Below are 26254 nucleotides of genomic sequence, written 5' to 3'. Positions count from 1 at the left end.
CTGAGAGAGATCCCTGTCACCTCCTGACCCACAGGAACACAGATGCAAATTTTTGAAAGACCCAAGAATATTCTCACTATTTGTTTGTATGAAAAGCAAACCAAGACCTTAAAACCTATCTTTGGAAGAAAGAAAAGAATGATACTGAAATGTTCATTATTTAATCAATGTACAAAATACAGACATGGGGGAAATGACATTAATAATTAACATGTGCTGTTTTACACTTCAGGAAAGGGAAAGCAAAAAGCACCGACTTTAGGGTTTCATCATCTTTTGTTGAAGAAGCAAAGAATAAAGCTAGGTTTCCATTCTAAGAAAAAAAAAAGAAAACAAAAGAAAAGAAACACAGACATGATCCAGACGCTCAAAGGATCCCAAACCGGGGGGGTTCACAGGTAGCCGTGCTGAACCACCGAAGACCTGTGAGTTCATTGTTGATATTGACCCATTCGATTTAGTGCAGAGCTTAGGGTCTTGCTTGATTTGGTTTCCAGTTTCTTCCAGTCAAGGGAACTCTACCCATCAAGAGTACATAAGTCTTGAAAAGAAAGCATGACACTTCAACTCAACACTCATTCTCCCCAGCCACGTTTCCATCAGAAACTTTGCCCCATTTCTTCATAATCCTTCTCCAGAGCGGCCAAGTCTTCCCTGGCCTCTGAGAACTCGCCTTCCTCCATGCCTTCCCTGAGGTACCAGTGCAGAAACGCCCTCTTGGCATACATGAGGTCGAACTTGTGGTCCAGGCGGGCCCACGCCTCCACGACGGCCGTGGTGTTGCTCAGCATGCACACGGCCCGCTGGACCTTGGCCAGGTCCCCTCCTGGCATCACTGTGGGTGGCTGGTTGTTGATGCCCACCTTGAAACCCGTCGGACACCAATCCACAAACTGCACAGAGTTCCTTGACTTCATGGCTGCGATGGCTGCATTCACATCTTTGGGGACCACGTCCCCTCTGTAGAGTAGGCAGCAGGCCATGTACTTCCCCAGCCGAGGGTCGCACTTGACCAGCTGATTGGAGAAGTCAAAGCAGGCAGCAGTGATGTCGGACACAGAGGGCTCCTCACGGTAGGCGTGGTCAGCAGAGATGATGGGGGCAAATGTTGTCATGGGGAAATGTATTCTTGGGTAAGGTACTAGGTTGGTCTGGAATTCAATGAGGTCCACATTCAAGGGCCCTTCAAACCGGAGGGAAGCAGTAATGCAAGATACTGCCTGACCTATCAGCCTATTAATGCTGGCGTAAGAGGGGCGCTCGACACCGAGTTTATGGTGGCAGATGTCATAGATGGCCTCGTTGTCCACCATGAAGGTGCAGTCCGAGTGCTCCAGGGTGGAGTGCGTGGTAAGGACGGAGTTGTAAGGCTCCACCACAGCAGTGGAGATCCCGGGGGCTGGATAGACAGAGAACTCCAATTTCGTCTTCCTGCTATAGTCTATCGAGAGCCGCTCCATTAAGAGAGATGTAAATCCTGATCCGGTGCCTCCTCCAAAGCTTCGGAAAATCAAAAATCCCTGAAGTCCACTGCACTGCTCTGCCTGGGGAAGCAAAGGAAAGGTGAGACCTGGGCTACATGAACCCAGAAGCAGTGGTAGTGGGAAGACAAGAAGTTCCCCAAACAAACAAAACTTTCAGGAAGCCAGGTGTACCCTTCTTAACGCCCCAGTAACACACGCGAGTGGTTACCTCTGGGGTAGGGGAAGCGCTTTAGAGTTTCACTATAAGCAAAGCATAAATATTCAACTGTCTTTAGCTGCCCTCCACGAATTTATCTGCGTGTGACCTAAGGCAAGGTCTTTCTTAGTAACAAACAAAATGGCCAAACACTGAAGCAACCTACTCTCCCCCCACCCCAGGAGATGAAGTACCTATCATGTCTACGTCCAATCTACTGGCCAGTGTAAAAGACACTGTATTGCTTAAGGATTATGCCAGACACCAAAATATGTACTAGACAAAGGATTCCCCAGACGCAGGTCCTTAAAGAGTTCACTGACAGTAACTAGAGTAACTAATCTCCTGGTAGAATGTGCCTCCTGTTAACCTCACGAATAATGGATACTACTGGAAAAGGACAAGTGTTAGGATGTTTTGGAAATCTGTGATAACAAGGCGAGCCATGATGAGTGGGCAGAAGCAAGAGTAGAGGGGGGTTAGCCATTAAAAAGAAGGACATCCTGCCATCTGTCACAGCATGGATGGACCTTAAGGGCATCATGCCAAGTGAGATAGGTCAGACACAGAAAGACAAATCCCATATCATCCCATTCATATATGTGGAGTAGAAAAATGTCAAACTCATAGAAATGGAAATTATGCTAAGCAAAATAAGTCAATCAGAGAAAGACAAGTATCATACGATCTCACTGATATGAGGAATTTGAGATTCCTCAGATGAAACAAGATGAAGCTGGAGTGGGAGATAAACCATAAGAGACTCTTAATCTCAGGAAACAAACTGAGGGTTGCCGGAGTGGTGGGGGGTGGGAGGGATGGGGTGGCTGGGTGATGGACATTGGGGAGGGTACGTGCTATCGTGAGCGCTGTGAATTGTGTAAGACTGTTGAATCACAGACTTGTACCCCTGAAACAAATAATACATTAAATGTCAATTAAAAAAAAAAGAGAGAAATGGAAAGTAGCACAGTATCTGGTGGGGGTAACGGGGAGACGTTGGTCGGAGGACACAGACTTCCAGTTAGAAGATGAGTCAGTTCTGGGGAGCTAATGGACAGCATGGTGACTTTGGTTAACAATACTGGGCTGTACGCTTGAAAGTTGCTAAGAGAGTGAATTTTAAACGTTGTCACCCCCCCCCACACACACACACACACGGCAACTGTCCTGTGGCAATCACTGCGCAATATGTGTGTATCAAATCATCATGTGGTACACCTTAAATTGACACGATGCTGTATCTCAATAGAGCAGTGGAAAAAACCAAAATACTTCCTCATAAATCTCAAATAGAGTAGATAGGGCTGCAGTAAGTGTCAAGGTTTCTTCACGCTTCCTATAAAACAAAGTGTCATCAAAGTCAACAGCAAGGCGCTTCCCAGCTGTGAGCTTCCGCGGGAGAGGCCGGTGGCAGTGACCCGGTGGGTAGGAAGCGTGGTACTGTCTGGAAGGCAGATCCCGGGCACTCAGGTACGGCCCCCGACTAAGGAGAAAGGGGCCACTTGCCAGCTTTCGGATCCTCTCTAGCACAAGGTCGATGATCTCGGACCCCACAGAGTAGCGACCGCGGGCGTAGTTGTTCGCGGCGTCTTCCTTCCCGCTGACGAGCTGCTCTGGGTGGAAGAGAGAGCGGTGCTGGCCAGCTCGAATCCCATCTGCAGAGAGGACATGAGGTCAGGGCACGCCACTCCGACTGCTAGCTCTTTGCCGATTCAACTGCCAACCCAATGCCAGTTTCCCCAGTGTTGCGGTAAAGAAAGGGCTTTCAGCTGCTGAGCCGGCCTTCCTTAGTCTAGGAACAGTATCATTATTTCCAGACAAACTGAAAGTACGTTTTCCCATCGTAGACCCTTTGTTAGTTTCTTACGGCTGCTGTAACAAATTATAACACATTTGGTGGCTGGAAACAAGAGAAATGTTTGCTCTCACCGTTCAGAAGGCCGGAAGTCCAAAGTCAAGGTGTTGGCAGGGTTGGTTCCTGCCCGAGGTCTCAGGAAGAAGCTGTTCCTCGGCTTGGGGCTGCACCACTCGTGCCTGCCACCATCACGCATGCCCGCCCCCCCCCCCACTGGGTCCCCTCTTTCTCTCATAAGGACACAGACCCCCGGAGTTAGGGCTGACCCCAATCCCGTAGGATCTCAACTTAGTCCATTGGCAAAGACCTTCTTTCCAAATAAAAGCATATTCTGAGGTTCTAGGTGGACACCGATTTTTAAGAGACACTCTTTAAAGCCATCACACACCCTGTGACACTCTGGTATTCTAAGGCAAGTATTTCTACCTACAAATAGCCAACTGAGTGCCAGAAAAGCAGGGAAAAGCGGACCGATCTAAATTATTACTAGTCTGCTTTAAAAAAGAGGCTTTAACAAAGACGGTGTGAAGAGCTTGAATGCCCACCCAACTCGAATGCAACTGATACAAACGCAAGAAGCAGGGAAACTGGGGTTAAGATGCTGGCAGTCTTCAACCCAGCCAAGGGCAACTCCTGCCTGGATTTCCTCCTTTTAAAAACCTGCTCAGCATGAGAAAATACCCAAACACAGGTGTCTCGGGCCCACGTCCTGCTCCCAAGCCTAGAATTACCCAGATAGCACAACTCCTACAGAATCAGGCATCGGTGTTTGAGGGCTAAGCAGGCCCTGGGAATGTTGCCCAGGTTACGGTGGGACACTGTGCCGCACAGTATTCAAGAGCATGTGTCCGAGAATCCATTTCCCAGGTTCACGGTTTCCTTCGTCACTCGGCTATCCAGCAGTTCCTTGGCATCCCTAAATATCAGTGACCTCACCTCACATATAAGGATGATAAAAAGACCTACCCCCCCCGACCTACTAGGAGGATTACATGAGATCATAGGGCACAATGCATAGCCCATATGGCAACGATTATAAATAATAATGATACAATTGCCTTCATGACATGTACCTACACTAATACTGCATCGGCCTCATCACCAGATACCTACAGATAGTCCCAGAAGCTCGCTGCCTAAGAGGAAACACTCAATTTCTAAAAAAGAGACAAGACGGCAATCTCAATTCACCTTGCTCTCCTGTCCATGACCATGAATTTCTAACCACAAATTTGTACACCCCCAAACATTTAAATTTACTAGAATTGATTTAAAGGACTCTTAAGTAACACACACACACACACCAAAAAAGTAAACAAAAAGACAAACCAAAAAACCCACAAAAGTGAAAAGTTTTAAAAGGTATATTTATAAACACAATGTAAGTGGGCATATAACTCTGGGTGGACTCTGCTTCTCACCTGCAGCTATAAGGCTGAGTTCAAGCTAAGAAGGGAATTTCTGGAATTTTGGAAGCCTGCTTCGTCATGGTAATGTCCAGGGGAGATCCTGAGGGTCATCCATAAATTCTTTCGGTAAAAACCACTTTTTGGAGATCAGTGATTATAGCATTGCCATTTATGAGCACACCCAAGCTGTCCACTCTCACTTCCTGGCATTTTTTCCACTTGGCTCAGAGATGTGGGCATCTGGCCCAGCATCCTTAACCAGCATCCTCAGGGAGTTCAAGGGTGTTTAAACATGATTATTTGACAGTTCCTTGCTTCCTTACTTCCAATGCTATTAGCCCCAGTCCACTGGAAATAGCTCACAACAGTCCCACCGCCAAAATCTTAAAGATGCAAAATCCTTTCTCCGCCCAAACTTCCTTATTTCCCCCTTCTCGCCCATGACCCAGCTCGACAATCTTTCCAGCTTCCTGTCCCCATCGCTCTCCTACTCACACCCTGTTCCTGTTCAAGGTGCACGTTCCTCCATGCCTCTGGGAAGCTGGCAACGCTGCTCCCTGGGTCAAAGACGCTTGATGGCTCCCCAGCTACTCATCCCTTCCTCAGGGATACCTCTGCACCTCACAGACATTTCGATTGTTATTAGGTTGCATCGGAGGACACTGACATTTTTTAGGTAAAAAATAATCAACCATGGGCAATTTTATATGGCTCAACTGAACACATGTGTTAGTGTTGCTATGACCATTTACATTTTCTTCTCCACTAGCTTATGCTACTTTTTTGTTAAAAGAGAATGGCTTTTTATTAGTTGGCAAACCTGGGGTCAAACCCAGTTCTACCTTCAACAGCGCAGCGATCTAAGGCCAGTTCCATGACCTGCCCAAGACCCAGCTTCTTCATCTGTTAATGGAGGATAACAATAAGGTTTCCTGACACAATTGTTGAAAGGATTATAGGAAAATATCTGTGTGGTTCCTCACTAATAAACAGTAGCTGCTGTGGACTGAACATTCGTGTCTCCCCAGGATTCATACTTTGAAGCCCTCCCCGCAGTGTGGTGATGTTAGGACGTGGGGCCTTTGGGAGGTGACTGGGCCATGAGGGTGGGGCCCTCGTGAAAGGGGTTAATGCCCTTGCAAGAGACCAAATGTGAGGACATGGTGAGAAGGCAGCCGTCTGCAAATCGGGAAGAGAGCGCTCATCAGACACCAACCACGCTGCCACCGTAGTCTTGGACTTCCCGCCTCCACAACAGTGAGAAGTAAATTTCCGTGGTTTAAGCCCCCAGTCGACGATATTTTGTTGAAATGGCCTGAGCTCACGAGGACAGTAGGAGAGAAGGGATGGAAGGTACGGGCATTTGTTCACCCCTATGCTCCTCTCCATTACCTAGCTGGAATAAATGTTCATTGAATTCGCTGAAGGAAGTTAAATTCTTTCCCACCACGACCTGGAGCTCCCAGCGTTTTCATCTCCCACCCCTCCTCCCGTCACGTTAGCTTCACCGGTCTGCTCACACAGGCCTGGCCCTGCGATCACAGCCACGCACTTGCCGCCAGCCCCACGTCCCTGCCCACCCTGCCTCGCGCATCATGGGCACCATCCACCCCGGCTGTGCTCTCCACCCCTTTGGGCCCACACTCAGCACACGCTTCACACTTCCCTTGACCCTCTGTCCTCTTCTCCAAATGTGCATTAAACCTCTTCTCCTTTCTGTGAGTTCTCACACAGCATCACCCCATTATTCTAATCACAGAACTCTCGATGAACACCTTCCTCCTTACCACAAAATCCTCAGTCTGTGCCTAGAGAAGGAGCTGTACAAGCCACCCTCTCCGTGCTTCGGGTCCCCTCACTCACTCTGAACCCTCCTCCCTCCCTCCCCTCCCTCTCTCCTTTGTTCTGCCTACAAATATCTTCAGTAGAATTTTACTCCACAATCACAACTAAAAGTCACCTTTCCTTCCTCCTAAAACCATTCGGACTGGCTTTGAACAAGATCGCCTACTTTCACAGCCTTTTAATACCATCTCTGTAGGATAACTTCTCACTGAACACCTCTGGTTCCCCAGCTTCTACCAGGACCAACCTGTGGACACTTCAAATTCCTCATGCCCAAATGGAACATATCTACTCCCACAAACTAGGTCCCCCTCTGGAATTCCTATGTCATTTATCAATCCCATTATTGAAACAGTGAAATCTGAGTGGCACCTCTGAATTCTCTCTAGAACATTCATTGACACGTAATCCACTCTGTTTTAGATGAGCGTCTCTCAAATCTATGTTCTCTTTTCCATACTCAGTCCATACACCACAAAACCTTGTAACTTTCTCCAATCCACTCTTTCTAGATTAGTACCTGGCACTTTAGCAGGTGCTAAAGAAATGTTGAATAAATTAATGAATAAATCTCTGTGATTAATGTTATCGAAGTATAGTTCTCAATCTGTCTTTTCCCTGCTCTGAAGTCTTTACCCGCCCCCTATTTCCTATCAGGTTCACACCACACAAATTATTCAAGGAAATTCCATAGCCAGCCTCCACTCCAGTTTATGTCTTCTGTGACTCTGATATATCAACTTCCTCCCCCTTTTCAAGCTGCAACAATATTCACAGGTGTCTGAACACGTCTTTGCTTGTGCTTTCCAGCTCCTCTCATCTGTGACCTGTTAAAATCCTCTTATCCAGTCTTCAGGACTCAGACAGAATATCACTTTGTCCATAAAGTCTTTTCTGATCTCTTCCAGAGAGGTAAGTAAGGCTCATGCCCTCACTTCCTTCAGATCCCTACGTGTCACCTTTTCTATAAGGCCTTCCTCGGCATTCCTTAAGAAAAAGCACCTCCCACCACTCACATGACCTTCCCCATCCCTGTGGCCCTGCTTTATTCTTCTCCATGCCACTGATCACAACATCAGGCACACGATTTGGTTTTTATAGGTCTGCATGTAGGCTCCATGAAGACTCAGAGTATATACACCTCCAATGTCAAGAATAGTGCCTTGCACGTATGAGGCTCTCTAATGTGCTGAGAAGAACAAGAAAAATCAGTGCCTTCTCCTAAAACCTGGAGCTTATGCCTTTTTGTTTGGCCCAGCTCCAGATCCTCAAAACTCCCCTCTCTCTACGCTCTATTCTAGAGGATTGGGGAAGTTCTTCCGGTCTCTTCCTGCCATGTATCTCTGCCCCGACTTGCTTATTAGCTTCCGATTCCAGGTCCTAAGCCTCCTATTTGCCTAGCATCTTCGGACTGGTGCAAGTTAAAATATCTGCTACGATATTCATAATACTGAGGCGTGGCCTGTCATGCTGCTTATTTAGCTACGTTTACCAAAATCCTCTGGGGACATATTCCACTCTGCCCAGGTTTCTGGGATACCAGATTCCAGCTAAAGCTCACAACTGCAAACCCCCATTTGTCTGAAACAAAAATTGAGATATTGTCTTCAGGCAACTTAGAACTCAAGTCAGAAGACAACATAACTGCCTCTCAGCCTCCATACGAATCTCACCTGTTCTTGAAGCCAGCAATATTTCCTTATTTTTAATCCTTTCACACCCAGCAAACACAGAAACTGCATATAGGAGTCCTGGCCTAGACAGTTCTTATCGCCCCCTCCCCCTGCCACTAACACTCTCCATCGTTTCCTTCCCATGGACGTCGATCTACTTTCGCCATCAGTTACTTGACCTGACCTGGTTCCGATAAGGAAATGAACTCCAATCCAGTGTGTACAGACTGCTTTTTCCAAAGATGGCCACAAGAACGTTTTCCATTTCTCATATGCTTCTAGAACCTCGCTCTTTCTACATCAAGAGGAGGTCTCTATTCTCTCCCTGGGTGGATCTCTGTAATGGTCTCAAGCCATCAAACAACAGCAGTGAAACACTAGGACTTCTGAGGCTAGATTAGAAAAACGCCATGGAATTCTGCCTTGTGCTCATGTGATGCTTGCTCTTGGAACCGAGCTGCCATGCCATGTTTCTGGACAAGATACTACAAAGTCTGCCATTAATAACCATAAAATTGTACTGATTTCCCCAGTTAGATTTGTCTGGTTCCTTGCCTCTTTGGAATCATGTTCAGGTAATGCCAAATTTCAGATTCTTTGTTGGAACCTTCTAGCAACTGGCTTTCAAATCCAAGAAAAGATTTAATCTTCTGTGACAACAGATGTGTGTGGACAAGTTAACAAGGTTTGAATTTGTTTCATCACACAGAAAAAGAAGGCTAAGCAAGTACTCCCTTTGGGTATGTTTCATGCCGATCACCTTAAGTGGTCACAAGTGAACTTCTAGATTTAAAAAATGTCCCCATGATCCTGTTCAAACAGATCCATATAATCTGAGGATTCCATCCACTGGTACAGGATTTGTTTGCTTTGAGTGTGGACCTGGTTGAATGCACGCCTTACATTACCTATAACAGCAGGATCCAGATCCATGAAGAGGGCTCTGGGCACGTGCTTCCCAGCTCTCGTCTCACAAAAGAAGGTATTGAAAGATGCATCCATATGCTCCATGTTCTCACTTTCCAGTTGATCCTTTCTACTGTTGAGAACAACGCCATCTGGCTGGATTCCATGTTCCAGGCAATAGAGTTCCCAGCAAGCATCCCCAATCTGGATACCAGCTTGGCCAATGTGGATGGAAAGGCACTCCCTCTGAAATAAGCCGGAGGAAGTTAGAACTAATAGCCTCTGTAGATAACGGGAGCTTGGTCACTCAGTAATGCGGCTCACAGTCGATAGAAACCAAGCTCACATATGCCATGAAGAGAAATGTATGATAAGGCTAATTGAAAGTGTCTCATGGAAACCAAAAACCAGGGCACAGGTATGCAAAGGACTCCCATTTTACTGAAAGATTTCTTTCAACAACATAATTTAAGGATACTTTTTGTGTAACGGGTTAAGTGTGAGTTAATATATATACATAATATACTATATATGTATAAAATCAAGCTGCCTCACCCAGAAAAATATTAGCTAGTTACTGGAAAGGAATAAAACCAAAAATCAACATATAACCTTGACATATATTAAAACCCACTGCAATTAAAGATGTTACCTTTTCATATCTTGAGATTTCATATTTACTATTCATGTGTGCTCTAAAGAAGGAAGGATGTTCTAAGCATAAAAGTAATGGAAAATTTACCAAGGGAACATGTAATAGATTTCACAACCCAAAAATGTAAAAACTCAATATTGTAATAAACAAAGAAGAATAATGATGTATACAAAAAATGATTTATATACAGTCCTTCATAGTAAGGGCTATCAATAAGGCAATTTTATATACATTAATTAAAAAAAAAAAAACTTGAGGGGTGCCAGTCTGACTCAGTCGGCAGAGCATGTGATACTTGATCTCAGGGTTGTAAGTTCAAGCCCCACGTTGGGTGAAGAAATTATTTAAAAATAAAATCTTTAAAAACCCAACCAAAAACTTGAGATAACTAGTATATAAATAGGCAGATGACATACACAGGTGAATTATTTAAAAAAATCTAAAAATGCAAAGATTTAGGCACAAGGGCATTCACAGTATTATTATTTATAAGAGTGAGGATCAAGAACAAATCTACATTCACTCTTCTTGGGCATCTGAAGAAAGAGTTATGCAACGCTTAAAAGTTTACCCCCCAAATTTTATGACATGGGAAAAGCTTATGATAAAAATGAAGTAAAAGTTATGCAAGTCGTATAATTGTATATAAAGTAGGATATCAAATACATTAAAAAATAAGCAGAGAAAAAGATCTATAAATGCATCAAATATGGGGGCGCCTGGGTGGCTCAGTCGTTGAGCGTCTGCTTTCAGCTCAGGTCATGATCCAGGGTCCTGGGATCAAGCCCCACATCGGGCTCCCTGCTCGGCGGGAAGCCTGCTTCTCCCTCTCCCACTCCCCCTGCTTGTGTTCCCTCTCGCTGTCTCTCTCTCTCTCTCTCTCTCTCTCTGTCAAATAAATAAATAAAATGTTTAAAATAAAATGCATCAAATATTAACTGTCATTATACCTGGGCAGTGATTTTTTTCCTTGTTTAAACTCTACTGTTTTCCATTACCCTCATCAGCCTCCTCTCTCCCATCCCACGTTTAAATCACCATTCACATCTTTCTTTTTAAAGCCCAACAACCGTTTTGGTCTTTTAAACAGACATGAATATGTACTCATCTAAGAGAAGCAAAGAAAAAGTTAGATCCTAAAAAACCGTAAGGGCGGCAATCGTGCATCTGAATGTTGTTGGGTTTTGGTTGCCAGCGAGCATGGGACGGGTCTGGGCGGGGGGCTGGTGGGGTGAGCAGCCTGTTCTCCACATCATCGGAGCCCCACCAGCTGTTCGCCTACTGAGCTGATTGGCAGCCCTGCCCTTGTCCAGGCTGTTCTTCCCCTGGACAAGGTCTGAGACTCAACCACGAAAAGACAGACCACTAGTCCAGGGAGGGAGGGAGCTCTGGCCGGTCACAGCCCTGCAATCCGACTTGGACTCTGTTCCAGCTCTGCAGCATCAGGCCCTTGTACTTTGTCTCCTTGATTCACAAGGCTTAACACAGCCCTCTCTGCTTTATGAGGAATTCAACCTCACTACTTGAGTAGAACTTGCCCCTTGTTTCTTCTCTGTGCATTTCTGGGTCTCTCATGACAAAGGCTGCGAGCTCAATTCAGAAAGCACCTCACTCCGCACCAACCCAGATTCCAACCTCTGTCCGGCACACAAAAAAATCAAACAGCATGCACCATCCCAAACAAGCTTCTAACATGCTTGTCTGCAAAGCTTGGCTTCATTCCTCCCACATCTGCTGCACTGCAGATGCTCTCAGTGCGTTAGCTACTGTACTCAGATCCAAACTCCCTAGATTTAGGTAAAAATGCTGGACGGGAGGTGCACCTCATGGTTTCCCCATCATTGGACCCACTTACATGTCGATTTCTCTCACAGCACCCCCCAACTTACCGCCCAGGCCACGGGGGGTGCACATGCATTTGCTCCAAGTACTCACAGGAAAAATAATCACCAATGTGGAAAAGCAATTGCAGCTCTTCACGCAGTCTGTTACCCAAGGGGCATAGACATTCAGACATGGGCATGATACCACCCTTGTGAACTTGGCAGGGTAATACCTGGCCCAAGAAGGATCAATGACACCCTTCCTGGTTTGAGAAGCAACTGAGTTTATGATGTAACTGTGTCCCAGGACACAGAAGGCTATCTTTACCTTCTTCTCTTAGCCATTCCCTCCTTTCCAAACTGTCTGTTACACAGCAGTCAGACTCTAAGATTGTAAACTGCCCATTCAATATCAATATTACGAATCACAGCACGTTAGCGGCTACAACACTTATCTGAATTACTAGGAAGGCACAATTTTCTAATTAACGTTGTATTTTGAGATAAAGATAAGTAATAGATTGATAGGCAGTTGTAAGAAAATAAAGATCTCATGTGCCCCGTACCCATTTTCCCCAGCGTAAGTATCTTGCAAGATGAAACAGAACAATATCACCCCCAGAATACCGAAATTTAGCCAAGCTACCGAACGTTTCCGTGACCGCAGGGATCCCTCATGCAGGAAGGCATAATGTTTAAGAGCAAAACAACTTCAACATCCTCAAAATGTTGGAGAGAGAGTCCAAGGGGGTGAGAACATCAAAGATGAGAAATCAGAATGAAAGGCTGCTTCCATTGAGAATTTAAAATTCTAAGATACCAAAAACTACTGGGACTAGCACATAAGACATTAAAGGGAAAGTGGATCTTAAGAGATGATCCCCCAACAGGCATTACTGTAAGTAACTATGTTCATTGTTGTCCCCCAAGAATGAAACTCGAGAGAGGACGAGGAGATGTCCGTGCACTTTACCCTGCCATGCATTTATGAGCTTAGCAATGATGACCTGGGTCTGAAGTCCCCAGAAATTCTAAAAGCATAACTAAAAGTGAAGCAATTGATTTCTACAGAAAAATCGGCACAGCAGGTTTAAAACAAATGTAGAACTAAAGGAAGGAGGGGTTCTCGTTTCAATACTTCAGTTAAAAGCAGTATTTAACATGCACATCCACTAAGCTTTTCTTAAAAGCAGCAAAACCACAGATGAACAGACGAGCGCTTATCCAAATCTGCCTCAAACACAGTTACTGGGAGAGCGCCTGAGTGGCTCAGATGGTTAAGCGTCTGCCTTCAGCTCAGGTCATAATCCCAGGGTCCTGGGATCGAGTCCCACATCGGGCTCCCCGCTCAGCGGGAGCCTGCTTCTCCCTCTGCCCCCCCCCGTCTCTCATTAATAAATAAATAAAATCTTTAAAAACAAACAAACACAGTTACTGGAAGAAGCAAGTGCCTCCTTAAAAATTTCTTCTCTTGTATTACGAATGTATTAAGGATGGTCTGGCGGGGAAGAGGGCCAAGTATGATGAGTAAGATTTGCTACAACACCGTGGCAACACTGATAAGCACGTATGAGGACCCTCGCCACTTACCATGCTGATCTGGAGGTACCCCCGCCGGGCTGCAGTAATGACGAGCCGAGCCGCACGCCCAGGCAGACTTTATCACAGGGCAGGAAATGACTCCACCTGAGGGCTGCGGCACCGGCTTCACTTAAAGCAGTACAGCCCCTTCTTGGTTTTTCTGTTCCCTTCCCCAGAGCGGCCGTGCGGGTCCTGAACAGCCTGAGATACTCTGTGCACAACTACAGGTGGCATTCTTAGAGCTTACCCAAATCTACTTCCAACTTAAACCTGTTTTGGTTAAAAATAACAGTTGTCTTCTTAAAAAGATCCTCCTCCTGGATTAAGAATGTATTAAGCATGGATGGGGAAAGACTAGGAGTAAAATTTGCTGCAACAGCAAATAGCTTTTTCTAGCGCATTAAGTACTACACGAGTATCTTCTCTTTAAGTAAGATTCAAACAATCCCTGGAGACATAGAGCAAACCAAGAAAGTATCCTTTTTACCTCCCATCTCCTACTCATGCGCCTTGACCGTGACCACCACGACTTCCAAATGTATGGGGATTTTCTACGTTTTGGTTATTACTAATTTTATTATTTGTTCCATTCTAAATTGTGCTCTTATTATATATAACATACACCTATGCCGTTATTTTTGATTATTTGAATTAAGATCAGAGAACATACTCTAAATGATTTCTCTCTTTATATATTTGTCAAGACCACCTTTATGTTCTGCTCTACGGTCAATTTTTAAAAATGTTCTGTGAATGCTTGAAAAGAATGTATTCTGTAGTTTGTTGGATGCAATGTTTTATATACACATTTCAAACTGATTTACTGTGTAAATTTTCAGTACTGATTCCTTTTAAAGATGTGTTAAATTTTTCCATTATGATTGTTGATTGTTTCTCTTTCTGACAATTTTTGCTTTATATATTTTGAGGCTATGTTATTAAGAACATGTAAATTTTAAATTGTTAGATTTTCTATGGAATTGAAACATTCTATCACTTTTATTTTTTTTAAAGATTTTATTTATTTGAGAGAGAGGGAGAACGCGAGGAGGGGGACGGTCAGAGAGAGGGGGAGAAGCAGGCTCCCCGCTGAGCAGGAAGCCTGACGTGGGACTCGATCTCAGGACCCTGAGATCATGACCTGAGCCAAAGGCAGCTGCTTAACCAACTGAGCCACTCAGGTGCCCCCACATTCTATCATTTTAAAATGACTATACCTACAAATGATTTTGCTTTAAGCTCTTTATTATTGAATAGTAATATTATTACTTTAATATAGTTTTCTTGGTTAGTGTCTGAATGATGTCTTTTCCGTCATTTTACATTCTTAGAATTTAAAAACCTTTCAGTATTCTCATATTCTTGATGTGTCCTTTGTAAGCATAATGTAACTGAATTTTTTCCTTTTTATCTTTTAATTGAAGAATTTAGTCCATTACATTTAATGCAGTAACTAATAAAGCTGGGTTTAGATATCTTACCTTGTGCTTTTATCTTATTTTTGTCTGGCCCCATGTTCTAGGGTATCTTTCGGTGTCCTTTCTTTTGCGCCCGTGAAATGTATTTAAGCCTACAGGGCATTATTGTTGTTGTTTCATAAAAAAATCAATGTGTGTTTTACCACTTTCTTTGCTTTTCATTCCTTCTCCCACTTACTTTCTTTTTCTTTTACTTCTGTCTGAAGTAAATCCTTCAGAATTTCCTTGAGTGAGGTCTTTCAATTATTATTATTATTATTATTATTATTATTATTATTGCTTTGTGTTTGAAATGCCTTTATTTCACCCACCTTCCTGAGAGATATCTCACCGGGTATGAAATTCTATGCAGCATTTCTCCCTGAGTCCACTGGCCTCTGGCCCAGCTCCTGCCTACGAGAAGCTGTCGGTTTAAAAGTTGCTCCTTTTAAAAGGTCTCTCTGGCTGCTTTAGGATTTATCTTTGTCTTTGGTTTCTTTAGTTTTACCATAATGTGTCTTTATGTGGATTTCTTTATTTGTCTGCCTTTGGATTTGTTGGGACTAATGATCTGTAGATTCGTGTCTTTCTTAATTTTTAGAGAGTTCTCAGCCATTATCTTTTTGAATATTGCTTTCCTCTCATTTTCTCTTTCCTCTTCTTTTTGTTAGACATTTTTACTGTAGCTTATACATCTCTGAACATCTCATATTCGCAATCTCTGTGCCACATCCTGCTTAATTTCTCCAGCTATCTTCCCCTTCATCCATTGTCTTTTTTTTTTTTTGGCTTTATCTAATCTTTTTTTAAAGTCACGCACTGAGTTGCCGATTGTAATGACTATATTTTTTTCTTTTTACAAGTTTTTTTTTGAAATCTGCTACATCCAGCTTTTTTTTTTTTTTGGTAATTGACTATTTCCCGAAGATATCGTCCATCTTGTTTTCTATTTGTTTAGACACAGTAACTGTAGATATTTCCTAATCTAAATGATTATTTCACGAAACAAACAACTTTGCAGATCTGTTTCCTCTGTCCGTTATTTTTTCTGATTCGTACCAACACTGGCTTTTTTTTTTCCTTATGTACTTGTTTTTGACTGTGAGCTTCTGGTTTTCTTTGAAAACTTATTTGAAGGGAGTCTTTGAGGTCTGGGATGAACACGTTTCTCCAGAGACAATTTGCGTTTACTTCTGCAAGGCACGTAGGGGGCGTTATCTGTTTAAATTGATTCACTGAAGGTTTATTTTTCAGACTATCCAAGTGAAGTGATTTTAGGCTACCTTTTCGTCTAGGGTCAGCTTGTAGTTCTAACTTCTGAGAGGCAATCCCTCCCTATGTCCTGCTCTGCTCAACGCCAGGGAAAAACCTTGTCATCTCTTGGGTAGGGAGTGGACTTGCCCTTATTCTAAAAGTGTTTTGGGAGTTGAACTTTATGGAGAAGGATCTCCTATGAAACTGTCTTGGGTTGGGCCCTGGGCATTGAGTCGTCTCCCTTGTGCTCACTGGGTCCCTGAAAACTGATGCTTCCCGGTTTGGCAAGCTCCTTTAACACAAGAGGGCGCTTCTGGCCCCCACGTATCTCTCTCATATTTCCTCAGCAATTGGCCATGTAATGCTTTACTATCTCACTCATCAATGCTTTCGATATGTTCGTGTGTCAGTCGGTATTTTTAGTTTCACTTAGTGGTCAAAGGGGTCCAACTAACTTATCCCGTTATATTACTGGAGCTGGAACTCCAATTGTTTATTTTTAAACTTGTTGTGGATGTGTCTCTTGTAAGGATGGTGAAGAGTCTTTCGGTGGGAAAATGTAGTGTGTTCGCATTGCTTGTGATTACCAGTATGCCTGAGTATATTCTTGCCTTATTTTATGTTTTCCACTGACTAGGCTTTTTTTCTTTTCTCACTTTCCTCCAATTTGATTGACTGAATTTTCTTTGCACACCACAATTTTTTTTCTAGTGGTTTGTAAGTTGTAGCCCATTTTCCAGTACTTCTGTTACTCTCCAATTTTTAACATGCAAATTTGATTATATCTGCCAATTTATATATTATGTTAATCTTATATATTTTAGTCTTTTAGAAATATATTACCCGCCAAAACACGTCCACGCATGTGCGTGCATGCACGCACACACATATTTTCAATCTTCCCCACTTTTTAAAAAATTTTTTTTAGATTTTATTTTTAAGTAATCTCTACGCCCAATGTGGGGCTTAAACTTACAACCCTGAGATCAAGAGTAGTATATACTCCACTAACTGAACCAGCCAGGCTCCCCTTTTAATGCCATCGTCACTTCCATTGCTTCCAAAATTGATAATATCTGGAATTTTGGTGACAAAGGGTCATTAAAATAAATTTTTTGCACTAGCCATTAAAAATTATTTAGGCATAAATATAAATCATACTGGCTTCTTTATACGCTACTGCTTCCTGTAACCCACTTATTCTTTCTCATTGGATTTGTTAATCACGTTGCTGGATTATACATGCAAGTAATTCTTTCAATTATGCAGATGGTACATTTGAGAGGTTCTTGCAGATCCAAAAATGTGCTCACTTTTTCTTCACCCTTAAATAATAACAATTTGTTTGAATATGGGATTTTAGGTTCCAAACCATATGTTCTCAAACCTTTGAAGATATTGACCATTATTCCTCCTTTCTGATGAAAAATACTATACTGCTCTGATTCTTTGTTACTTGTAGATAGCTTATTTTTCTCTGAAAACTTTTATGATTTTTCTCTTTATTTCTTCTAACATGAAAATTTCCATGATGTGGCTACATGTAATCTTTTTTAAATCACCTCGTTCCGTACTTGGAGGACACTTCTAGTATTCAGGTCTTATTTTCTTGGGCCTGGGCTTTTTATTTGATTATTTCCTTCTCTCCATACTGCCTGTTCTCTGTCCTGGAACTCCTGTTAGATAGAACTTGAGACTTTTAGTTCTGCCCTTTTGACTCTATATTCTTCTTTCATACTTCCCTTTTTCTTGCTCTTTGCATTGTATTCTTGGAAAATGCCTCAGCTAGAACTTTTGGCTAGTTAATCTGCTTTTCATCTGTGTTGGTTCTGCTATTGGTGTGTCTTTTGGTTTATTTTTATTTTATTCTATTCTATGGTTTTTAAAGATTTTATTTATTTGTTTGACAGAGAGTGAGCACAAGCAGGTGGAGGGGCAGAGAGGGAAAGGGAGAAGCAGACCCCCTGCCAAGCTGGGAGCCCGATGCGGGGCTTGATCCCACGACCCTGAGATCATGACCTGAGCCGAAAGCAGACGCTCAACTGACCGGGCCGCCCAGGTGCCCCGTTAATTTTTATTTTAAATGACCAGAGTTTTAGTGTATTTTTTTTTTCATGGCTGAACTGGCATCTCACGTCTCCCTCTGAAGTTCTTCTGTTTGCATTATTTACTCTTTCCTTGTGTTCTAATTCTTCCTCCTTTAGGATTTTTGATGTCTTTCATTGTGAAGGTTTTCCTTAAATCTTTTAACAGTTGTGGTTTTGTCTTTTATCCAGTTTGTCTTAGACCTCTGTTTGCCAGCCTGTATGTGCTATTTTCTACAGCCCGTTTCTAGTGATAAAGGAGGAGGGTTGGAATGTACGGCCAGAGTGGCTTCTATCTGTCTTCTGCTTTAGTGTTCCCCATCTTCCCTGGAATATTCAGCTTCCTGAGGCACTGCTCCATGTTTCCAGCTCTGGGTCCCCACTCACTGCTTTAGCCTATGGGCAAGTATACTTCAAAAGCAGAGGAGGGGGAAGAGGCGAATTGACTCACCAGCTCCAAATGTACCTTCCAATTTAATGGCTCCAACAAATCATTTAAACATCTTGTATCTGTTGATTCTGCATGGGGAGCTCCTTTAATCGTGTGTTCTCCAGCAGTTTTCTCCTGAATTTATGAGTTCTACTTGCCACAGAATTTGATCTTCATAAAGTCAATCCTATCTGTCTCTATCTGCCAATAATCCCCTGAACTTTTAGGGTTCTGGTGGTTCCATACAATAAAGACAAAGAGTAAGCCAGTTCTGTTTTATAAAATCATAATCATGTTTATTTTGTTGCTGTGTCAAATTTCTCCCATTGGCCCCTGATTACTTTTAGTTTGAAACAAGATAAGAGGAAATCAGATGATTTGAGTATCTCATTTCTGGTCCACTGACACATTCAGTATGTTTCATTATTTTTTTTTTTTTAATTCTCAACCTCACTTAGAGCTATGATGAATGTAGATTTGCAAAGGAATTAGTACAAAATTAGAAAAATCTCTTCTGCAATATAACTTAAGAAATGCATCTTAGTATTATTATTATTATTATTTTAGTAATGCCTTTCTTCCTTGAAAGACTAAATCCTAAAGGAATAAAGTTCCCTAAACTAATAATAATTGGAATTTCAAGTCTGGAGAAGTCTTCTGTTGTGATGGTTAGTTTCATGTATCAACTTCGCTAGCCCGTGGTGTTCAGTTATTCAACCAAACGTTAATCTAGGTGTTGCTGAGAAGGCATTTTGTAGATACAGTTAACACTGACAATCAGTTGACTTTAAGTAAACATTACCCTTGATTATGCGGGTGGGCCTCATCTAATCAGTTGAAAGGCCTTAGGAGCAAAGCAGCAGCAGAGCCTTCAGCTCCTACCCAAGAGTTGCCAGGCTTCCAGTCTGTCCTACTGACATCAGATTTTAGAGTGCCCACAATCACATAAACCATTCCATGAAATACATCTCCATGTAAATATGCAATATACTACTTCATTACCTCATATACATATAAAAATATAAATAAATCTCTCCTCTCTATAATTCTCCATTTTTATATAAATATAGACATAAATAAAAATTTATTTATTACTAGCTCTATTTCTCTGGTAGAACCCTCACTGACACATGGGGTGGCGGTCCTCAGGTCTTGAAAGAGAGTGAAAAAAACTTGCAAGTATAAAAGTGTGGTGTGTGTGGTTAGGATTCCCTATCTTTACAAAGTTCCTCTCTTAAGTATTTTTTTAATATAGGCCAGTTAACTCACTGGCTAAGTGACTGAGAAAAAAGAAACCTTCTAAGCAAGAAATTCCTGTTCAACAAAAATTCTGCAGCTCTGAGAAATAATTCTGACTGATATTCTGACATTTCTGAGGTTATCTTTGCTAATTCTCCGTTGGCAGCCCTGGCAGCCACAGCCAGAATCACTTTCCACTGCCATTCCCACCCCCACCGTGCCCACATCCCTACCTTTCTCCCTCTCCTCCCTCTCCTCCCTCCTCCCCCACGACTAACATAACTCGGTACTTTGAAACTTCAATGGCCTCCTCCCAAGATGGTCTAAGCATAAAAGCAATTTGCCTCAAACTACTTCCAATTAATTGTGCTTCTCCTGGCCACACATTTTTCTTCCCAAGTTCCATTCTTTTCAAAGCCCCCAGCTGACATTCCAGTTTCCAATTTTACTGTTTTTCTCCTTGAAATATCTAAAAGCAAACCAAGATCATAAATAGATGACAGATAGAGGCAAAAAAAAAAAAAAAATGAACAACTTTCCCTTCCCCTACACACAAACACACATGATAGATTTTAAGAAACAATAAACCTGATTTCAAATAGTCTGCCCTGTTGTGCCTATAAATACTCTTCTGCTGGTCAGATAGATGATTGGACGTTTTCTTCATCAAATATGTTTACCATCAGAGTAACATCCCCATTGGCAGTTTAAGAAAGCACAGCTTTGGTATCTTTAAAACATTCTTCTCATTCTGATTTTTCTGCAAAACATGCGTCTGAGGGCTTGGGGATAGAACTGAAGTATTCGTCGCGCAGAGGGGTCAGGCAGACCGTCAGAAGTGGCAGAATAAAAAAAAAAACTGCATTCCCAGCATTTTCCCTCTGTGACCCCACTTACATACAGCACATACTGTATGACCTTACTGGTTGTTAAAACAAGCATGATATACATCACTTGGGGAGTAGTTTTACAAAAAGAGAGTTTGATCTATTTACAGAATGTAAGAGAATGGGTTTTAGAATTATTGATTTGTGTACTAATTTCTATCAGTCTACTAGTTGTTGAAATAATCTTTGAGAGAGAACCCCCACCCCCACCAAGATAATATTTGTAAGTCTGTGTTTGGGTGGAAACCAGCTCCTTAGGGGTGCCTGGCTGGCTCAGTGGGAGGAGCATGTGACTCTTGATCTCAGGGTCATGAGTTCAAGCCCCCGTTGGGTATAGAGATTTACTTCTTTTCTTTTTTTTTAATCTTTTATTTTATTATTTTTTTTTAGATTTTTTTTTTTATTTATCTGAGAGAGAGAATGAGATAGAGAGAGCATGAGAGGGGGGAGGGTCAGAGGGAGAAGCAGACTCCCTGCTGAGCGGGGAGCCCGATGCGGGACTCGATCCTGGGACTCCAGGATCATGACCCGAGCCGAAGGCAACCACTTAACCAACTGAGCCACCCAGGCTCTTTTAAAAAAAAAAAAATAGCAAAAACAGCTCCTTAGACAGCATTTCTGTACTGTTTTACTCTAACTGCTGCAAAGCAATACTTTCTTCTTTAATTTTTGGTGGAGAATAGGATAAGGTAGAATGTCTCAACATGATTCTTATAACACAAGAATTTTTCCTGTGTTATAAATGTAATTCAAGTTCAGCATCTCATGATGTAAAAAATTATGAAATACAAGAAAGTAAAAAAAAATTCAATACTCATAGTCTGACTACTTAGAGATATTTTAATATTTTTTTTAATTTTTTTATAGATTTTATTTATTTATTTGAGAGAGAGAATGAGATAGAGAGAGAGCACGAGAGGGAAGAGGGTCAGAGGGAGAAGCAGACTCCCCGCTGAGCAGGGAGCCCGATGCGGGACTCGATCCCGGGACTCCAGGATCATGACCTGAGCCAAAGGCAGCCGCCCAACCAACTGAGCCACCCAGGCGCCCAGAGGTATTTTAATATTGACTGCATCTTCTTCCTGTTAAATCTCTTACAATTCATAACTCAGAATATACTGAATATACCTCTATGTTCCATGGTTTTATTTCAAAATTACAGTACTTATCCTAATATACACGTCATAGTTCATTTTTATTGGCTGAAAATATTCTTTCCAGTGGATCAACTATAATTAACCATTTCCCTACCATTGTTTATTTAGACTGTCTTTACTTCTGATATTATAACATCAGTGCCATTAATACCTTGATGTTGTAGGGAAAACAAAATATCACTTCTACCCTCTCAGGGTGTCCGGGTGGGGATGAGAGTTAAAATGACAGAATATAGATTAACAGGGGAAAAGCAAATACATTTTCACATGTACACGGGAGCCCCGATAGGAAAATGAAGACCCAAAGAATTGGCAAAACCTTAGTGCTTTTAGCCTAGGTCAGATGAAAAGAGGCAATTGGGGAAAAAGTAGCTGAAATATATGAGGAGACCAAAGGAAGGTAAAAGTTACTTTAACAAGTGCTGCTTCTACAGAATTCTCTCTCCTTGGGCTTCCTCCTGACCCCCAATCTCTGTTGAGAAGAATGTTTCTTTCTTCGTGGTTACAGGGAGGGCAGCTTTCAACATGGAAGTTTTAATCCCCAGCTTTCGAGAAGAAAAGGGGAGATCAGAATGCCCTTTTTGCGCCTGGTGTTTTTCAAGTGCCTAGAGCACATTCTGCCACCCCTCGGGGTATATACAATTTTACTCCTTAGGCTAGATTTCCAGAAATGGAATTGTAGCGTCAAAGGAGAAGCTACTTGTTAAGCCTTTGACACATAAAAAACAATACTAAAAATCAAAGAATGTGCTATTGAGCGATCGTCTTTTTTGCTTGAGAAGGCCCTTTACTTGATGTTGTACTTTTTGCCGCTTTCATGGACTTAGAGGATGAAGGCACCTTCACTCCGTTTTGCCACCGAGGGGCTCTGTCTCCCGAGGACGACTCACGATCAGATTTTAGTGGTTTCCTAGAGACGGCCCGAGAACGCATTTCCACTACCTGTGGTAACTGGGGATTTATCGACAGGAATAATTTAGCGTGTATGGTGGCCAACCACCAAATCTTAGTTTAGGTCATCACTTTCAATCCCTCTTCTCCACCGATACTAAGAAAGACCTCATGTTTCCAGTTCGCCCTGGCTTGTGGCGAAAGTCCTACTGAACGGTGAAGTAGGAATCAGGCCTTGGGGATTTAGAAGTGCAGTCTGAACTAAACCCAAGGCCGTCCACTAACGTGCAGGGCTGTCACCCTCCACCATCCTGCCTTTCCAGCCTCTACTTCCGCGCCAAAGGGGCGGGACTTCACGTTTCCTAGCAACCGCCTGCTGTCTTCCGATTGGCTGGCCGCCGCACGGCCGCCATTTTCAAACCCCGGAAGATGGCGGCGGCGGTGGCGGCGCCCTCCTGACAGGAACTGCTCTCCGGGCAGAAGTGGTCGGGCGCGGTGCCCGTCCCAGCGGGTCTCCCGGGCACCCGGCCACCGCCCCACCCCCACCCCCCCTTCGCGCCATGGAGCCCGAGCTGGCGGCCCAGAAGCAGCCCCGGCCGCGGAGGCGAAGCCGCCGGGCCTCCGGGCTCAACGCGGGCGGCGCCGGCGGACCTTCGGCCGACACCCCGAGGCCTGAGCCGGACGGCCGGTAAGCGCGGGAGGCGGCGGCGACCTGGGGTCCCGGGCGTCCGGTCCGAGGCCGCACGGGGAAGGGGGGAGAGAGCGGAGGGGCGCGGGGAGGTGCGAGCTGCTCCCCTCCCTCGTCCTCCTCCTCCTCCTCCAGACCTGCCTCGGGCAGGGGTGCGCGCTCTTTACTCACCCCTTCCTCCTCCTCCTCCTCCTCCTGGCCGTGGCCGAGGGCGCGGGCTGCTGGCCCTCCTCCTCCGGGCCCTTCTCAGGCGGGGCGCGGGCTGCTGCCGCCCCTCCTGCCCCCGCCTCCCCCGGGCGGCAGGGGTGGGGGCGGCGCCGGCGGGCGGAGGTGGGGGGTGGGACCGTCCCCCGCCGCGGGGGCGGGTCCCAGGCGCGAACCGGGAGACTGACCTGCAGGCTGCGGGCTCCGGGAAGCGCCTTGGTCCCCGGAGCCGGCCGGCTTGTCGCGGGCCCCGAAACTTCTCGCCTGGAAGCGAGCGTTCACGTGCAGTGTCTGGCGGGACGCCAGAGTTCTTGTCTCCGAGGACCGGCCACGTTGGGGAACCGGGCCCAGCTCCCGGTTCCAGCCTCGCGGCTGAAGAGATGGCAGAGCATGGCCGCTGACTTTTTCACTGTTCGCACGTTTCCCACTGTGTCTCGGGAGTCTGGAAAGGTGGGCCCTGGAGGGTCTCGGAAGGCCGTGTCTGCAAGAGGAGCGCCGGACAGAAGGCCTGAGCACGTGGCTTTCGCTCAGTGTTGGGGCTGCTAGGGTCGTGACTGCGTGTCGGACCTGTCGTGTCTAAGGCTATGTCCTCATCTGTACCAGGGAGACGGTGATAGTACCCCCTTCCTGGAAATGGTGACATGTGCCGGGTGTCCGAGTGTCTGCGCAGAGAGCTCTCGACATAAGTTAAGTGTCACTCGTTGGTTTTCGCCTGTAAGAATTCCACATCTCATCATTTCAGAAGTCCCTACGGTCCGTTTCACGTATTGCTTTGGGCAAACTACAGCCCCCTGCATATTTATATTCCAGTTCTAGCTGGATGTGCCGATCCCTTACTTACCAGGACACCTTACTTACCAGGAAGGCATTTATAAACCCGTTGTTAAGTTACTCTGCAGAAATCTAGGGTTGTTTTTCTTTTTGTTTTTGTTTTCTTCCATTAGAAACTGATTTTTGTTATTTTGAAGTTTAGGGTACTCCTTGTCTTAATATACCTTTGTAAAATCTTTGTACTGATTCCAGCCTCTATTTAAGAGGTAGTGAAAGAGCAGAGAGAAAAACGTCAACTCAGACTGAGAGATGGAAAGACTGGCTAAGGAAAATAGAATTTCAGAAATATCAAACAGAGGCAGTGTTAAATTCATTCTACGTTCATTCCGTAATACTGTAGAGCACCTTCCAGACATTGTTGTAGATACTGGGAATTCTGGTGACTAAAACACATGAAGTCCCTGTTCTCATGGGGGAGAAGGATAATAATCAAATATATATAATATCCTGTGGTCATGCGGTGAAGAGAATTAAGGCATGGATAGTCATAAGGAAGGGGTAGTGTTGCTGTTTTGTTTTTAAGATTTTATTATTTGACAGAGAGAGACACAGCGAGAGAGGGAACACCAGCAGGGGGAGTGGGAGAGGGAGAAGCAGGCTTCCCGCTGAGCGGGGAGCTCGATGCGGGGCTCGATCCCAGGACCCTGGGATCATGACCTCAGCCGAAGGCAGACGCTTAACGACTGAGCCACCCAGGCGCCCACTGTTTTTTTTTAAAGAGCAGAAGGAAAAGCCTCTCTGATGATGACATTTGAGATCTGAAGAAATTAAGGAACTAAGCCGTGTGAATATTTGGAGAGAGGGGCAGCAAGTGCAAAGGTCTTAAAGTAGAATCTCATTTGGTGTGTTTAAGGAACTGCAAAGAAGCCAAGCCCAGTGGAGTGAAACAAAGGGAAGAAGTGCAGAGGAAGAGGTCAGAGAGATGGCTGGGGCAGATGATGCAGTTCCTGGGAGACCACTGAAATGACTTTAAATTTAAATTAGTTGGGAAGCAAGAGGAAATTATGTGATCTATATTTACAAGGACCACTGTGACTGTTACAAGCACAGACCAGTTAGGGAGGGTATTGCAGTTGAGACATCATATCAGAGTGGGAGATGTGGAAAATATTCATATTTGGGATGTGTTTGAAAATAGAGCTGACAATTTGCAGATCGATTAACTGGAGTTAAGAGAAAAAGTGGAAGGATCACTGAGGTTTTTGGCCTGAGCACTAGAAGGATGGGTTTTACTCTTCTCAGAAGGAAGACTATGGAAAAAGTTTGATTTGGGGTCGGTTCTGAGACTCTTATTAAAGAGTTCATCACAGTTTTTTTTCTTTTTCTTTTCTCTTTTTTCTCAATTGAAGTGTACAGCATAGAGTGTTTTATTAGTTTCAGGTGTACAATATGGTGATTCAACAATTCTATACATTATTCTAGTCATTACCCTCTTTTTTGCTTTTTTTTCTCTTTTTTAACCTCTTATTGAACTATAAAACTTGAATGAAAGAGTGCACAAATCATAAATATTTAGCTCAGTTAAATTTCAGAAAGCGAACCCACCTGTGTAACCAGATACAAATTTGAGAGTTGTGAGCATATAGACTTGAAATCATGGAACTGGGAAGTTATCTAGATAGTATAAAGAAGAGTTTGAAGACTAACTCCTGAGGCACTCCCAACATTTAAAGGTCAGGGTAAAGAGGATACTCAGAGGGAG

The 26254-nt window shown here is 43.8% G+C and overlaps 2 protein-coding genes across 3 annotated transcripts in view; one reads left to right on the top strand and one right to left on the bottom strand.

The window, feature by feature from the left end:
* Positions 1-139: 139 nt before the first annotated feature.
* Positions 140-23979, bottom strand: TUBAL3 (tubulin alpha like 3). 2 transcript variants are annotated; one of them, XM_088025820.1, is made up of 4 exons: positions 23910-23979; positions 9374-9617; positions 3186-3338; positions 140-1540 (listed from the first exon to the last, which is right to left on the bottom strand). In XM_088025820.1, exons 2-4 carry the CDS (start codon positions 9474-9476, stop codon positions 600-602), a joined length of 1197 nt encoding a protein of 398 aa, XP_087881946.1. In that variant the 5' UTR covers positions 9477-9617; positions 23910-23979; the 3' UTR covers positions 140-599. The 2 variants fall into 2 exon arrangements, with proteins under 2 accessions (XP_087881946.1, XP_087881945.1); XM_088025819.1 differs by lacking the exon at positions 23910-23979 and adding an exon at positions 13440-13487.
* Positions 23265-26254, top strand: part of NET1 (neuroepithelial cell transforming 1) — a 60850-nt gene continuing 57860 nt past the window's right edge. Inside the window, exon 1 of the mRNA XM_028114667.2 lies at positions 23265-23517. Coding sequence (XP_027970468.1) covers positions 23390-23517 — 128 coding nt within the window. The 5' untranslated portion in view covers positions 23265-23389. The remainder of the gene's footprint in view (positions 23518-26254) is intronic.

This window comes from Eumetopias jubatus, unplaced genomic scaffold (genome assembly GCF_037043125.1).
Source record: "Eumetopias jubatus isolate StellerSeaLion01/CBP00866 unplaced genomic scaffold, mEumJub1_p1.0 scaffold_8, whole genome shotgun sequence".
Taxonomy (NCBI): Eukaryota; Metazoa; Chordata; class Mammalia; order Carnivora; family Otariidae; genus Eumetopias; species Eumetopias jubatus.
This window is presented reverse-complemented; position numbering and strand designations above follow the sequence as displayed.

Coding starts and splice junctions, on each gene's coding strand:
- TUBAL3 (XM_088025819.1), bottom strand. Junction 3,339..9,373: donor TCTGGATCCTGCTGTTATAG/GTAATGTAAGGC, acceptor TCCTCTCTGCAG/ATGGGATTCGAGCTGGCCAG. Junction 1,541..3,185: donor GAGGATCCGAAAGCTGGCAA/GTGGCCCCTTTC, acceptor TTCCCCAGGCAG/AGCAGTGCAGTGGACTTCAG.